General features: G+C 33.6%; 3 protein-coding genes and 1 long non-coding RNA gene across 7 annotated transcripts; 3 read left to right on the forward strand and 1 right to left on the reverse strand.

Annotated features, from left to right (window-relative positions):
- Positions 1–18: 18 nt before the first annotated feature.
- Positions 19–3,603, forward strand: LOC108858890 (DEAD-box ATP-dependent RNA helicase 51). Its single transcript, XM_018632746.2, has 13 exons — positions 19–165; positions 479–849; positions 939–1,124; positions 1,296–1,481; positions 1,712–1,795; positions 1,968–2,009; positions 2,081–2,149; positions 2,243–2,542; positions 2,645–2,683; positions 2,765–2,869; positions 2,966–3,034; positions 3,128–3,253; positions 3,344–3,603. The coding sequence occupies exons 2-13, from the start codon at positions 490–492 to the stop codon at positions 3,497–3,499; spliced, it is 1,722 nt and encodes a 573-aa protein (XP_018488248.2). The 5' UTR covers positions 19–165; positions 479–489; the 3' UTR covers positions 3,500–3,603.
- A 76-nt stretch (positions 3,604–3,679) lies between these two features.
- On the reverse strand, positions 3,680–4,616 carry LOC108861190 (early nodulin-like protein 21). The gene is made up of 2 exons (XM_057010959.1): positions 4,342–4,616; positions 3,680–4,257 (listed from the first exon to the last, which is right to left on the reverse strand). The coding sequence occupies exons 1-2, from the start codon at positions 4,526–4,528 to the stop codon at positions 3,881–3,883; spliced, it is 564 nt and encodes a 187-aa protein (XP_056866939.1). The 5' UTR covers positions 4,529–4,616; the 3' UTR covers positions 3,680–3,880.
- Positions 4,617–5,270: 654 nt separating this feature from the next.
- On the forward strand, positions 5,271–5,902 carry LOC108860867 (oleosin G-like). The gene has a single exon (XM_018634717.2). The coding sequence runs from the start codon at positions 5,343–5,345 to the stop codon at positions 5,832–5,834; it is 492 nt and encodes a 163-aa protein (XP_018490219.2). The 5' UTR covers positions 5,271–5,342; the 3' UTR covers positions 5,835–5,902.
- A 2,814-nt stretch (positions 5,903–8,716) lies between these two features.
- Positions 8,717–10,297, forward strand: LOC130512675 (uncharacterized). Of its 4 annotated transcripts, XR_008946246.1 has the most exons (5): positions 8,717–8,865; positions 8,966–9,153; positions 9,261–9,619; positions 9,713–9,884; positions 9,980–10,297. It is a non-coding gene; the product is annotated as an uncharacterized LOC130512675 (long non-coding RNA). The 4 variants fall into 4 exon arrangements; XR_008946245.1 differs by having other exon boundaries at positions 8,722–9,153; positions 9,997–10,297; XR_008946244.1 differs by having other exon boundaries at positions 8,723–9,153; positions 9,977–10,297.
- The last annotated feature ends 4,148 nt before the right edge of the window (positions 10,298–14,445 follow it).

The raw sequence follows: 14,445 nt of genomic DNA on the forward strand, positions 1-14,445 counted from the left end.
TCTAATTACAAACCCAAACATAAAATTCCTAATTAGAAACTTGCTATAAGACCACACTCGTTTAAACCTTAAACCCTTTCTCAAGTCTCTGCGCCGCCTTCATATCTCTCTCTCAATTCTCTTCGCTACCGCATCCTTCCTTCGAGTGGGTTTCGTTTCTTACATGTAAGTTACTTTACAAAAGCTCTGTATTTGACTAGAAGTAGTTGTTCCCTGTATTATTGTATTGTTACGCACGAGCTCTCACAATCTTCTTCACCCACCTTAGTTTTTGGTAATACAATCTTAAAGTTTCGATTTTTTTTTTTTTTTTGTAGAATCTAAAGTTCACGGTTTTAGGGATTACAGAACCTGTTTTACTTGTAGAAAGCCTTGGTTTTTGTTGTCTGTTTTAGAACTGGCCCTCTTTCAAATATTTTGGAGTTACTTTCAAATGTGTTGTTTTTTTTCATTTATATGTTGTGTAATTTTGTTGCAGAGAGCTCAGACATGGTTGAGGTGGAGAAGAATTCGAGTGACGAGGTGAAGAAGAGGATAAGAAAGCGAAACCGTGGGAAGAAGAAGAACGAGCAGAAGCAAAGGGCTGAGGAAGAAGAAACCCACAACGTAGTGGAGGAGGAGAAAGCAGATGAAATCCATAACAAGAAAAAAAAGAAGGTTAAGAAAGTGAAGTCTCAGGGAGGAGACAAACCCGTGGAAGAGGTGGTGGAAGCAAAGGAAGAAGATGAAGAGAAGAAGATGGTGGTTGTTGGGAAAGGGATAATGGCTAATGAGACTTTTGAATCATTAGAGTTATCAGAGCAGACTTCCAAAGCTATCAAGACGATGGGCTTTGAGCACATGACCCAAGTACGCAAAAATCTTGAACCTTTTTTTCTGGTGTTTAGTTTAGACCAGATTTGCAAAACAAATGTCTTAAATCATTTGCTCTTATTTAGATTCAAGCTGGGTCTATTCCTCCCCTTTTGGAGGGAAAAGATGTTCTTGGTGCTGCCAGGACTGGTTCTGGTAAAACCCTTGCTTTCCTCATACCGGCTGTAGAGTTGCTCTTTAAAGAGCGTTTCTCTCCTCGCAACGGGACTGGTGTCATCGTTATCTGCCCCACAAGAGAACTTGCTATCCAGGTAAACTCCCTTCTTTATTATCTACTATACTGTCGTTGTGAGTAGATAAGTAGAACAAATCTGTGAGGTTCTCATCTTCATGTAGTTGACTTATTGTAATTGCATTGGTTTGTAAATGTACGTTACTCTGGCCTCCCATCCCTCACTGTTCTATTTTTTTGATATTTTCAGACAAAAAATGTGGCGGAGGAGCTACTCAAGCATCATTCACTGACGGTCAGCATGGTTATTGGTGGCAATAACAGAAGGACAGAAGCACAACGTATTGCGAATGGTTCAAATTTGCTGATAGCAACTCCTGGCCGTCTTCTTGATCATCTTCAACATACAAAAGGTTTCATTTATAAACACCTCAAGGTACTGTCCTTCTTGTCTTCTTTTGGAGAAATATAACAATACAAGGAGCCATAGATTAAATGCAGATAGCAGCTTATGCTGTGTTCAATCTGCCGTCTGTGTGATAGAATAAGAGAAGGAACACTACAGAATGTTTGGTTTATAATTAGATTCTTAGCTTTGGGTTGCAGTCGTACTAATAGTTATATATGATCCTAATGAATATTTATCTTTTTCCTTTAAATTTGCAGTGCCTTGTTATTGATGAAGCTGATAGGATACTGGAAGAAAATTTTGAGGAAGACGTGAATAAGATTCTAAAGATTCTACCAAAGGTAAACTATCTCTTCGTATCTTAATTAAGGTTTATTTAAATGAAGAATGAGAAAACTTTACAAATTCAAACATTTCAGTATATGAGAGATTCCTTTTCTTGTGTGTAAAGTTGTACTTCAAAGCAACATGCCATGGTTTGTACTGATTAAAGCTCTTATCATGTTTATGCAGACTAGGCAAACCGCACTATTCTCTGCCACCCAAACCTCCAAGGTATTTTTCTGTTAAGCTGCGGGATTGTCACTATTAGCTACTCTATACTTACTCCTGGTGAATCATTGCAGGTTCAAGATCTTGCCCGGGTATCACTGACATCTCCTGTTCTTGTTGATGTCGATGATGGTAGACGCAAGGTATGAATCAAAAGAAACACTCTGGTAAATGAAATCTAAAGGGAGCAAGGCATGGAGATTTTTTAACCTAATAAGTTTCCAAAAAACTGTTAGGTGACAAATGAAGGATTGGAGCAAGGGTATTGTGTTGTTCCGATCGAGAAAAGACTTCTCCTTCTAATCTCTTTTCTGAAAAAGAACCTAAACAAGAAAATAATGGTCTTCTTCTCGACTTGCAAGTCGGTGCAATTCCATGCCGAGATCATGAAACTAATCAACGTGGATAGCTGTGACATCCATGGAGGACTGGATCAGAACCGAAGAACCAAAACCTTTTTCGACTTTATGAAAGCAGAGAAAGGTATCTTGTTGTGTACTGATGTTGCTGCTCGTGGTCTCGATATTCCTTCCGTGGTACGTATCTTCTCGCATATTGATTATTATTAACGCCCTTATACAACTCAAATAGTGTTTTACTGATGAAATCATATTGTGTTGAATCTTGTTTATCTGTAGGATTGGATTGTACAGTATGATCCTCCAGACAAGCCAACGGTATTGAGAAATTGTTTTGGTCTGGTTTTTTCTATGGCTCCTTTTGTCTGGCATCTAAGATGGGGTGATGCTGTTTTGCAGGAATATATTCATAGGGTTGGTCGAACAGCCCGTGGAGAAGGAGCAAAAGGAAAGGCATTGCTTTTCTTGATCCCTAAAGAGCTTCAGTTTATCCGTTACCTTAAGGTTTGAATGGCTTTTTTGTCGCATTGAATATGAAACAAAGATCAATCAAAAGCTTAACCTACTTGTTTTTACTGATTGGTACTTTTAACCCCACAGGCTGCAAAAGTACCTGTGAAAGAGCTTGTGTTCAATGAGAAAAAGCTTTTGGATGTTCGATCTGCTCTGGTAATAGTTCTGATTCAGTGTCTTTTTTGTGGGTGAATAACTTCCTGTTGTTAATTGGATGCGTTGTAATAATTCTTGCTCTTTGTCCTGCAGGAGAAATATGTTGCCGAAAACTATAATCTGAACAAGATAGCCAAGGAAGCATACAGGGCTTATATCGCAGCATACAAGTCGCACTCTCTGAAAGACATCTTTAATGTTCACCCACTTGATCTTCAGGTAATGTTTACACACAACTAAACTTTATGGTTCTTGCAAGGTTGGAAGATAAAAGAGTGTTTTCATATTTTGTGTAATGGGATGTAACAGGCGGTTGCTCTATCGTTCTGCTTCTCTTCACCGCCAAAAGTTCCTCTGAACATAGAAAGTGGAGCTGGGAAGGTGAGGAAGGCGAGGAATCAGCAAGGTCGCTTCTCTCCTTGCTCTCCCTATGGCAAAGCAAAGTCCACACCTAAAAAGGCATGAAGCGTCTCAAAACTGCCTTTTTGTTTTACTATTTAGAGGATGAGTTTAGGAAGTAAAGTATTTTAATATTTTTATTGATTAATAAACTATTTTGAGAGTTTTTATCTTAAATGCTATTTTGTGATAAAAACGAAAAATTAATATTGATGCCAAAAAAAACGAAAAATGATATTTAGGAGATTTGCCCAAAATAACTAAGAAGTTGAATTATAAGAAAATGTAAAGAACAAAATAGTTAAGGCTACAAGAAAAGTGAAACATGCTGATTGAAACCTTGACCGGTCAGTGTACTTATTTGGAAAGTCACTACTCAAGAAGTAAGAACGATGCAGCCCTAATGATGAATGAAATCTTTAAGGAGAACAAAATGCTCAACCGTGACTAAGCCAAACCGAAAACCGAAACAACAAGAACCGCAAAGACAACAAAGACAGAACTGCTGAACTGGACTGCGGTTTTCAACGCACTGCTCTTCTTGTGAGTTGAAGCCGGTAGAGATGGAGATGAAGACGAGGAAGAAGAAGGTGATGAAGGAGGAGGAGAATCTGGCGAAGACTCGGTCTCCATGACTTTAATGATCATCTTCTGACCCTTTTCGCAGTGGCCAGAGATACCACTAATGAAGTAAAACAAACCAGGACGGTCTAGTTTGAAAACCGTGTCTTCGTTGTTCGAATAGAGTTGAGGTTTAGTCGCCTTGCATTTCTTGTACTCTTCTTCAGACACCACTAACACTGAGTCTTTCGTGTAGTTGAAACCTTCATTGAAAATCAGGATGAATTCCCACATCATATATATTTGTAAAGATGAAAATTGCATTTAGAAAGAAAAAAAAAACTTACGGACAGTGTCGCCAACTTTAAACCGGTTGTGTGAAGCCCAATGGTTAAACATATCTCCCTGAGTCTTAGATTGTGGTACCATCCAACCCTCTACTCCTCCAACTTCAAACTCAGTGCTTGAAACACATGAAAACATATAAAATGAAACAAGAAGGATAACGAGAGTGATCTTCTTTGAGGAACTCATTTGTTGTTCTTTTGGACTGATATCAAGGGAGCTATGTTGTTATGGCTTTGTGAATTGCTTTGAGGTATAAAAAGAGTGAAGAGACTTCGAGGTCTGTTAGTCTTGGCCCCATCTTGAGGGATACTTCATTGACTTGGTATTTTACTCTAGTTTGAATCAAAAAGGATAATTTGTGAAAACAACACGACTTAAAGTTTGTTGGGGAATATCAGATTTTGTGGGATTCGTACGCATGGTTTGCTCTAGTCTTACGCATTTTATTCAACTCAAAATATATCTGAAATTTTGTGCCTATATATATATGTCCAAACCATTTATTCTTTTTTTTTTTTTGTCACTGTCCAAACCATTTATTCTAAAAGTTTGAAATCGACAATAATAACCGATCCGGATCCATATCGGAGCCACATTCATTAGGGTGGGGGCAATGAACCCAACAAAAATTTTAAATTCTATGTAAATTATAAAGGATCAATCTATATGCCCCCAATCTAAAATGTGTGTTTGCCCTCATTTTAAGTCCATTTAATATCTTTGACCCCACTTAAAATATTTTTTGCCTCCCCACTGATTGATAATCTAACATTTTTGTTTTTGTTGTGTGACAGATAAACCGAGCCAAGCAAAACAATACTAAAGTCTAAACCAAGACCTCGATCTAGGACAACTAAAAAACAAAAACCAATCTCCACGTGTTTGCAAACCTTGCATGAATGCCACCTCAAAGCTTGAATTTTGTCCTCCATATGTTTTGCCCTTTCCTCTTTTTGTTCTCTGGTGACCCACACAAAAATCAAACAAATCACTCTCTACAATGGCGGAAACGTTTTCACGCGGCGATGCTCAATATCTCCCCATCTACGGTGGCACCACCGATAACAACAGCCCCTACGACTCGCTTCTCCGCCTTATCCGATCTCATTCACCAACCTCCTCACAGCTCTTTAGTTACCTCGCTCTCTTTGTCTCCGTTGGAACCTTCCTTTTCCTTCTCGGCATAGCCGTCACGGCAACAGCCATAGGCTCCATAGTGTTTATTCCGTTGATCATCGTCTCTAGTCCGATCTGGATTCTCGTTTTTGTCGTCGTTGGCGGGTTCTTATCGGTCACCGGATTTCTTCTTGGAACGTTGGCCTTGGCGTCGTGGTCGTACCGTTATTATCAGGGCATGCATCCGGTTGGATCGGATCAGATGGATTATGCACGTAGTCGGATCTATGACACGGCCTCTCACGTCAAAGATTACGCTAGAGAGTACAGTGGATATTTCCACGGCAGGGCTAAAGATGCGGCTCCTGGTGCTTGAGTCTTGACCTGAAACGGTTCGTGTAGTTTGATTCATGGTAGTGTTAACCTATCATGGTTCGGTTAATGGATGATGAACATGTTTCATGGCAGTGTTATAACTAATATTTTATTTTGACGTTTGTAAGACGAAAAAAAAAAGATTATTTTGGTTTATGTACAAGCTTTATAAGATTTTGGGTGCATATGTTTGTCGCTTGAAATCTAGGCCAGTAAGGTTATTTGAGTTTAATGGGCTTCGGATCTACGCCTTCGAAACACTTAGCTGCTAAGAGCATTTCCAATCTCACTTCAAAACCCACTCTAAATTTTATTTTGCAGTAAAATTATCTCTAACTCCACTCTAAATTCATTTTAAAATAGAGTGATAGATATGATTACTCCAAATATGGAGTAAACCAATTCATTATTCCAAAATGGAGTGGAACTTTTTTATTTATAAAATTGTCTTTCAAATTTAAATATTTTCGTTTTTAATAAAATATTATTATAAATAAATATAATAATGTTATCTTACTATATATTATTAAATTTACTGTTAATATTTATTGATTATTTAAACAGCCATCTAATAAAATATTTATGCAACAAATATATAATATAAAGCATAAAAAATCTGTAGTGAATAAATATAATAATTCTAATGAATAATTTAAGTTGATGTATTATTGTGTTTAAACAATGTAATGTAATTTTGGTGTATTAAATGTTTTATTTTAAAACATTGTTGAGTAATTTAATTATTTAAAAAAATTGTGATTAATATCGTATTTAATAGAAATGTTACAAAGTTAAAATGAACTGTTTTGTAAATAGTATAAATGAAAAATAATATTACTAATTTTAAAATAAATATAAAATATAAACTATTTAAAATATTTAATTTTGGAGTAGAAAATAGAGTAATACATTGGAGCAAAACATTATTCTATTTTGAAGTTACTATATTTTTAGAGTAAAAATGGAATAATACATTGAAGATGTTGTAAGAGCAACCCCTATTGCCAAAATATATTCAATGGGGGTTCTAAATAAAATAAAATTAGTATTTTAATAGAATTTTACTTATTTAATTTTAGCTGAGTGGTTGATAAAAATTATAAGGGACAAGTGTTATTACGATTTCTAAAAGTATATATATCAAAGTTTCCCTTTGGAAAACTCTTGTCTTTTTCAAATTACTTAAATAGTCTTTAAGTGCCTATGAAAAGGCCCGATGTCGTTTTAACTTGTAAGTGTTGTTTTTTAACAAACTTGTAACTTTAAAGTGTTGTTGTTCAAAAATTCAGGTGTTATTTCCAAAATGAAAAAGTCGTATAAAATTTAAACATATTCGCTAATTATACCGTAGAACCTCTATAAATTAATACTCGATAGTTAATAATTTTCATAAATTAATAAATTTTATCAGTCCCAATTTAGACTGATTCAAAATATGACATAAATCAATAAATAATAATATAATATTTTTATAGAAAATTCTATAAATATATGGTCTCATTAAAAATTATAAATTAATAATTTATATCTATACATATTTTATATAAGCAAAACTTATTATCATATTGTTTGTTTTTATATTCACAATGAAAGTATCTTTATAACTTTTTAACACTTAATATATTTTGATGAGATTTTAGTAATATTATATCTAAAACCACATTAATTCTATACAATAGATATTATATATATATATATATATATATATCAAATAATATAATAAAATTAATATAAATGTGAAATTTCAAAAATAACAATTAATGTTTATACACTAAAATCAAATATTTTTCTTTTTTAGAATACATAATCTTAAAATAAAAATGTAATGTCTCGACAGCATACGACTAATGGGCCATCCACGCCTGTTCTCTCGGCCCGTGGATCCCATCTCATATGATGGTCAGTCGTTAATTTTCCAAGGTTCGAAATTATTGTTTACTGACCCTACAATCACCAACCGACATTTCTCTGTGCTTTGATCTTATGGTATCGTGAATCACTTCCTGATAGGTTATACATCTTTCACTACTCCAGTACAAGCACGATTAACTCTAGAGTTCTAAATGGATGTGTGACAGAAAAGGTAAGTAACCTCTGATGACATAGATAGCTAAATCAATTTTTTAAGCTTTTTCATATATCACAATTCGGAATATTAAAAAAGAAAATCTAGATAAAGAAACTTTTGTAAATTAATATTTTTATAAATTAATAAATTTTCAAAGTTCCAACATTATTAATTTATAGAGGTATTATGGTATATTTATTTGTATTCATGTATTTAAATGTAAATATTATACAACCACATCATCATTGTCAGAATGTGCAAGGATAAAAATGAGAAAAAAATATTAATCAGCCACATCAGCTTTTTCGCATCGACTCGTGTTGTCTTGCTAACCGTCCAAAGGAGAGAATCAGAGAGGAATGTCCTGAGTCCGAAGAGATTATGGATTTAGATGTGAAACTCTCTGATTCAAAAGAAAAACAAATATATATATATTGGAAAGAAAAGAAAGCAACTGAATGTAACTGGTAACCATTATATAAACAATAGGAATATAAGAAAAATAAATATGAATAAGTTTACGTAATAAATATGAACAAAATTTTGTGAGAAATAAAAAAAATTATAAATAATGTAATTTTATAAGAATGATAATGAATTTTACGTTTCTTATTATTCCATTGTTCACCATTCAAAAACTAAGATTGGCCTTATAAACCTGGAGCCACTTGAGGAATCATATATATAATGGGGCACTTTTCTCTCTTATAAGAGTGTCCACGTCGGATATTTTTTAATGATAGTGGGACCCGCTTCGGTTTTTTTAGTCGGTAGACTGGTTTATGTGTTTGTCTGATTTATGTCTTTAGTGTTTGGTCTGATAAATTAATAAAACTCTGCGTTTAAAGAGTTACCCCCTTAGGGCTTCCCTGTTATCCTGCTTCAAGAACTCAACCTCGACGTCTCCTAATCTCATCTCTTTGCATCCTATGTCGCTATCTCTTGACCTTCCTGGTGGTTCAGTGTATAATTATTTTAATTTTCCATATCTGTTATTCACGTTGAATCCAGTTTCCATGGTGACTCCTCAGTTTCTTTCATCTCAAATCTGTAAATATAAGCAGGTTGAGATTATGATGGACATTCAGACCAGGGGGAGGGGTTTAGGTTCCTGCTTTGAAAGAATCGATATCTCTTTTGATTTTTTTTCTTGCTTTTCATTTTTGATTCTTAGGAATTCTGTAATGGCAGCAATAGAAAAACGGATAAAGATATTTCTGCTGATTCAACGACTTTCGTTCTCACTGAAGAGGTTTGTTCTGGATTTCACGTTTTCTTGATTGTTTTGAGTTTCAGCGTTTTCTTTGATGGGTATTAATTTTCATTACCTGATTTGAACCATGTTTCTGACTCTTGAAGGAATACTGTGAGGAGATTCTTCTAGAGAAAGAGATACTTCTAGCCAAACTTCGGGATGATGAGGAGAAAGCCAATTGTGCTGCGTCCGGTGAAGCTCCTGATCTGAATGATACCCAGTTTACTAAACTGGATGAGCTCTTGACTCAGACCCAACTCTACTCTGAGTTTAGTTTTGAGAAAATGGAGGATATCACAAAAGCAAATCTCCTTTTTGCCTTTTTGTTGGTTAAAGAACATGATTTTTCTTAATTGAATTAGTGTGCTTTGGTAGAATTGGATAGAAGGTGAGACTCTAAAAGCCAAGCCTGAGAAGAAAGGAGGTCGTGGACGCAAAAAAGGATGCTACTCAGGCCGCCAATGTAAGTTCAGTATATAAACTTCATCTCCTTTCATGATTGATTTACTTTGTGGTTCAACTTACTTGGATGTTGGATGCTTTATTCTTCATTCAGCTGAAGGTTAATAAAGCTGTTGCTGCATGATTTCAAGAGCTAAAGGTCATATATCTGCCAACTCAGATCTGAGAGAGGAAAAAAGGCATGAAAGAGCAGAGTGAATTCATGGGAATCTCTACTCCTCCTAATTGGAGATCTCAACAACTTCCTCTCCAACTCTAACAAGCAGGTATTTAATAGGCTTCCAACAAAGTTTAAATCTGTTTCACCTTTAAATTAGAATACTAAATGCTGCATCTTTTCTCTTGGTGAACACACAAGAAGCTTATTTTATTTGCAAGGTTCGGATTGCTCGGAAATTTTCAGCTATATAGAGGGCTTGGATGGTGAGCCAAAACTATATCTTGAGACAAAATGGTTTGTACTATGTTTCTTGCACTCTGCTGCAGCAAAAAATTAGACAGATCTCCCTCATCTCTCACTGCAACCAATGTGTCAATCACAATGTCACCATTAATGTTGTAAAGTAAGGGATAAATTATTATTTTTTACTTCTGTTTTAATGAAAACTAGATTTTGACCCACGCTTCGAAAGCGCGGGTATTATTTTTCACTTTTATGAAATATATTATTTGTTTGTAATTATTGAATTTATTTATTTTAATAAAATTTTCTTTATAATAATTTCGACACATAGAGTGTCTCTAATAAACTATACATTTCTCTAGTTTTGTTTTATTCGCTCTACAATCAACATATTTATTTGACTTGTTGTTAAAATAAATGATTATAGACTTTGATCTCTGCACCTCCGCGGATGTATATTTTAAAAATATGATGATATTTGTTTTTCATGTAATTATAAGGGTTTGGCAAAATGAATCTGAGGAACATAACTGATACCAATCAGTAAATATAGTACCAAACCTGAATATAAATTGATTAAATATTCGAATTATTCAAAATTGTTAGTTAGAGAACCGAATCGGATCCGAACCGAAGTTTTCGTGTACCTGAATTTATCTAAAAATAGATTTATATATTTATATATTAATTATTTTTATATTTAACGTATATAAAACATCAAGAATGATACCTTTAAATTGGTTTAAAATACTTAAAAATATATATAGATAGTCAAAAACAAATATCTGAAATAGTTAAAGTATATTCAAATCACCAAAAATACTTAAAATAATTATTGATTTCGTATCCAAATTTTTAAATCAAACCAACTGATATGTTAAGCTTAGGTATTCTGACATATGTTACTTAAATTTATAGGTAATATATTACTTTATTTATAGATTTTGAGAAATTTTAAATATATAGTGATTTAAAACTTTAAAAATAATTTAAATATGTTATCCAAACCCAAACCAAACCCGTAAAGATCCGAATCAAACTCAAACAAAAATTTAGAAACATCCTAATAGGACTGAAATCTTTGACCTCGAAAACTCGAAACGCAAACTGATCAGAACCAAACCCGTATGGATGTCTGAAAACCCATCCTTAGTCATTATTATATATCGTATAATTTCATCATATAATTAATCGTATTTTATATGTATCATCATATAACTAATCATATAAATAATAGTATTTAATATGTATCATCATATAAATAATTACATATATTATATTTTAAATTTTAATATGAATATAAAAACCATAATTTGAGTTGGTATTTCAAATTGGGCTTTGTATTGTATTTTTCTTATATATATTGACAATATTCTTTTATAATGGACTTAATAACTTAAGCCCATTACTTTTTCTATTTAATACTACCATTTTTGTTTCCAAACAAATTTTTTTTTAAAAGACTACAATCCATGTTTCCAAACACACCAATTTTTTTTAATACTCTTATCCAAGTATCCAAACACACCGAGTTTGTACTTCAGCTTTAATAAGATAGATTTGATGTGAATGATGTAAAACAGGCCCATAGGTAGGCCTGAGAATTTGGGTCACAGCCCGCGGTTCCCGCTCCGTTTGACCCGCCGCGGGACGGGTGCGGGTCGTAGAAATTTAAAAAATCGATTCGCGGGTGCGGGTGCGGGTTATGAATATTTTTTGCGGGGCGGATGCGGGTTTGTAGATTTTGAATTGCGGGTACCCGCCAACCCGCAATTTATTATTTAAAAAAAAAAATTAAATGTTTTTTTTTTGTTAAAAAGATAAATATTTTTTTTAAAATACGACTATTAAAAAAAATAATTAAAAATTTTAAAAATATATAAAAAATAATTATAAATATAAAATTATAAAATTTATATATAAATTTTAGAAAAAATAAATTAAATAATTATTTTTTAAAAATATATTTAACCCGTGGGACCCGCGGGTTACCCGCAAAATTAGCGGGGCGGGTGCGGGTGCAATTATCTCTGTTCGCGGGTCGTGCGGGTCGAAGATTTTGAAAAAAAAAAAATGAAACCCGCGGGTTGCGGGTCATGCGGGACGGGTTTGACCCGCAAACCAGCCCTACCCATAGGTAAAGTTGATGTACTTCAAGAAGCTTTCATGGCTATCATCAAACTCGAAAAGGAGGTTTCTGCAATAATTTTAAGTTGCTCGATAGAAAGATCTATTACATTATATTTCATTTGATTCCTTTGTAAGAAACTATTTTCACACCTAATGCGTTCTTGCTTGCTTTCAAATAACCATGTTTTCAGATGTATTAATCTTTTATTTAAATCATAATTAACAGAGACCAGACACAGCGATCTATTTTTGCGGGAAAACAACGACTCAATAACAACCTCTTCCTCTTTTTTTTTGAACAACCTAACAACCTCTTCCTCTAATTCGAAACAACCGACTTTATAACTTTTGAGACAAAACAAACTATTAAGAAGAGATCACAAATTAAAAAAAAAAAGTTTTGAAGCATAACATAGTGTTAAGAAAAGGATCTAGAACGACAATTTCCTTTTTTTTTTTTTTAATTATTTGTTCTTGTCAAAACCAAGAACCACTCTAAGACCAAAAATCTTTTCAAGACCCAGCTTGTCAAGAATATTTTACAGGGATAGCTGGAGGGATGCAGAGTCCCATATTGCGACTAAACTCATTGGCCAACTCCACCGGCAACCATGCAGTTCTCTATCTTCATCCAACTCCACCAGTAACCATGCAATTCTCTATCTTTATTTGCACTTCCAGTTAAATAGAATATCAAGCATTATACTAAGTGCATTAATATGAATTTGAACATCTCTTCTCTTCTTTTTAAGACTATACTAATCAAAATACTTGACTCCATCTCTTATAATATTTTCAACTACAACAAATATGTATTTTTAACATCCCAGCGCTTGCGGGGGGCTCAGCCCCTAGTACTATCAGTCTATCACTATTTGGCAATTTAAAAAACGCATATGACTGGTCTTCATGTGTTTAAAAAAAAAAATGGTCTTCATGACTCGCTACATTTGAAACCAATCACCAACAAAAATTCTCTAAAAAAGGAAAATAGAAAATCAACAAGAATTGCCGCGAAGCTCTAAAAATCCGCCATTGATTCCGGATTCGTACAGTTCACTCTCCACTAGGGTTGGTGTCTGTCGTTCAAAGTCACACTCCCTCTCACTAGGGCATTTATTTAGTAGGGTTTGAGAAAAAAAGACATTGTCTACTTTTTTTGACTAAAGGATTTCAAAAAAAGACAATGTCTGGTTAATTAATTTTGCAGTTTCTGGGTCTCGTTCTCTATATATCTGCCTGGATCTGTATCTCTAACAAGTACATTTCGGGTCGGGTTCTTTTGTTTCTTTTTGAAATAACAGTCAAAGTTCTGGTTTCTCACTACCCAGATCTAGGTTTTTTTTGTTTCCTCATCATTTTTAAAAAATTCTAATTTAGATTTCTATCATTAGGGTTTCATTACAGCTTCGCCAATCAATAAACTTCACTTTCTCATACATTGAGAAGAAAACAAAAATCTTGCATATCTTTTTGGTTCTTGTTTTGTTCTTCTTACCTCTTGACAGACATTTTTTCTTGATAATGAAATTAATCCCCTTTAAGTTGCTCCAAATTGACCTCCTTGGCGTTTCAAACCTATAAAAAGATACATATTTAACTAATTTGATATTTTTACCCAAATATTTTTTTATATTAATTCTCACAATTACTATTTGCCGCGTATAGTTATTTTTATTGTTTTTGAATCCCACAAGTATGCATTTACATCTTGAGAAATATGTAGGTGTTGGACCACTTTATTTACATACTTCATTTTTTTTTCGAGCACATGGTCGCTTTTTGTTTGTTTTTATTTTTTTTTGTCTGAAGATTTTTTTTTTGTTTCTTTTTACCTTTTCTACACCATTTTTTCCTCTGAGCAATGTAACCTTGTGATTTTAGAATCTCTGGATTTCCTTTTCGTTATATTCCAATCATATTTCTCAACCTTGCTAGTGCTTTGCTTATTTAGAAGCCATCATACTATATTCACTACTAGCTGGGCTTGTTCAGAGTAACGCAAAAATACCTTTGATACAATTATTTTTGGTTCTTTTTTGTTAAGTTGTGTCTAAACAACTTACAACTGTATATACTCTCAATTGTTTTTTTTGGGAGAAGATCCTCATGGTGTTTTATATGTTTGGCATTGCACTTCACATTATTTTAGGAACATAGACATATGTTATGGTCGATTTATATTGATGTAGTATAAACATAATTTATGTTTTTGTCGATTTGTTGATACTATATCACAAAATATTTTGTATCACAAAGTATTTTGAAAGTCATTTTAATATATAAATAATGCT

Source organism: Raphanus sativus, chromosome 5, assembly GCF_000801105.2.
Source record: "Raphanus sativus cultivar WK10039 chromosome 5, ASM80110v3, whole genome shotgun sequence".
Classification (NCBI taxonomy): Eukaryota; Viridiplantae; Streptophyta; class Magnoliopsida; order Brassicales; family Brassicaceae; genus Raphanus; species Raphanus sativus.

Bases quoted from the DNA above. Each gene is read 5' to 3' on its own strand.
- LOC108861190 (XM_057010959.1), bottom strand. From the start codon at position 4,528: ATGAGTTCCTCAAAGAAGATCACTCTCGTTATCCTTCTTGTTTCATTT. The intron at 4,258-4,341 runs GTAAGTTTTTTT...TTTTCAATGAAG, and splicing joins TAAAGTTGGCGACACTGTCC to GTTTCAACTACACGAAAGAC.
- LOC108860867 (XM_018634717.2), top strand. From the start codon at position 5,343: ATGGCGGAAACGTTTTCACGCGGCGATGCTCAATATCTCCCCATCTAC.
- LOC108858890 (XM_018632746.2), top strand. From the start codon at position 490: ATGGTTGAGGTGGAGAAGAATTCGAGTGACGAGGTGAAGAAGAGGATA. The intron at 1,125-1,295 runs GTAAACTCCCTT...TGATATTTTCAG, and splicing joins CAAGAGAACTTGCTATCCAG to ACAAAAAATGTGGCGGAGGA. The intron at 2,150-2,242 runs GTATGAATCAAA...AAAAACTGTTAG, and splicing joins TCGATGATGGTAGACGCAAG to GTGACAAATGAAGGATTGGA.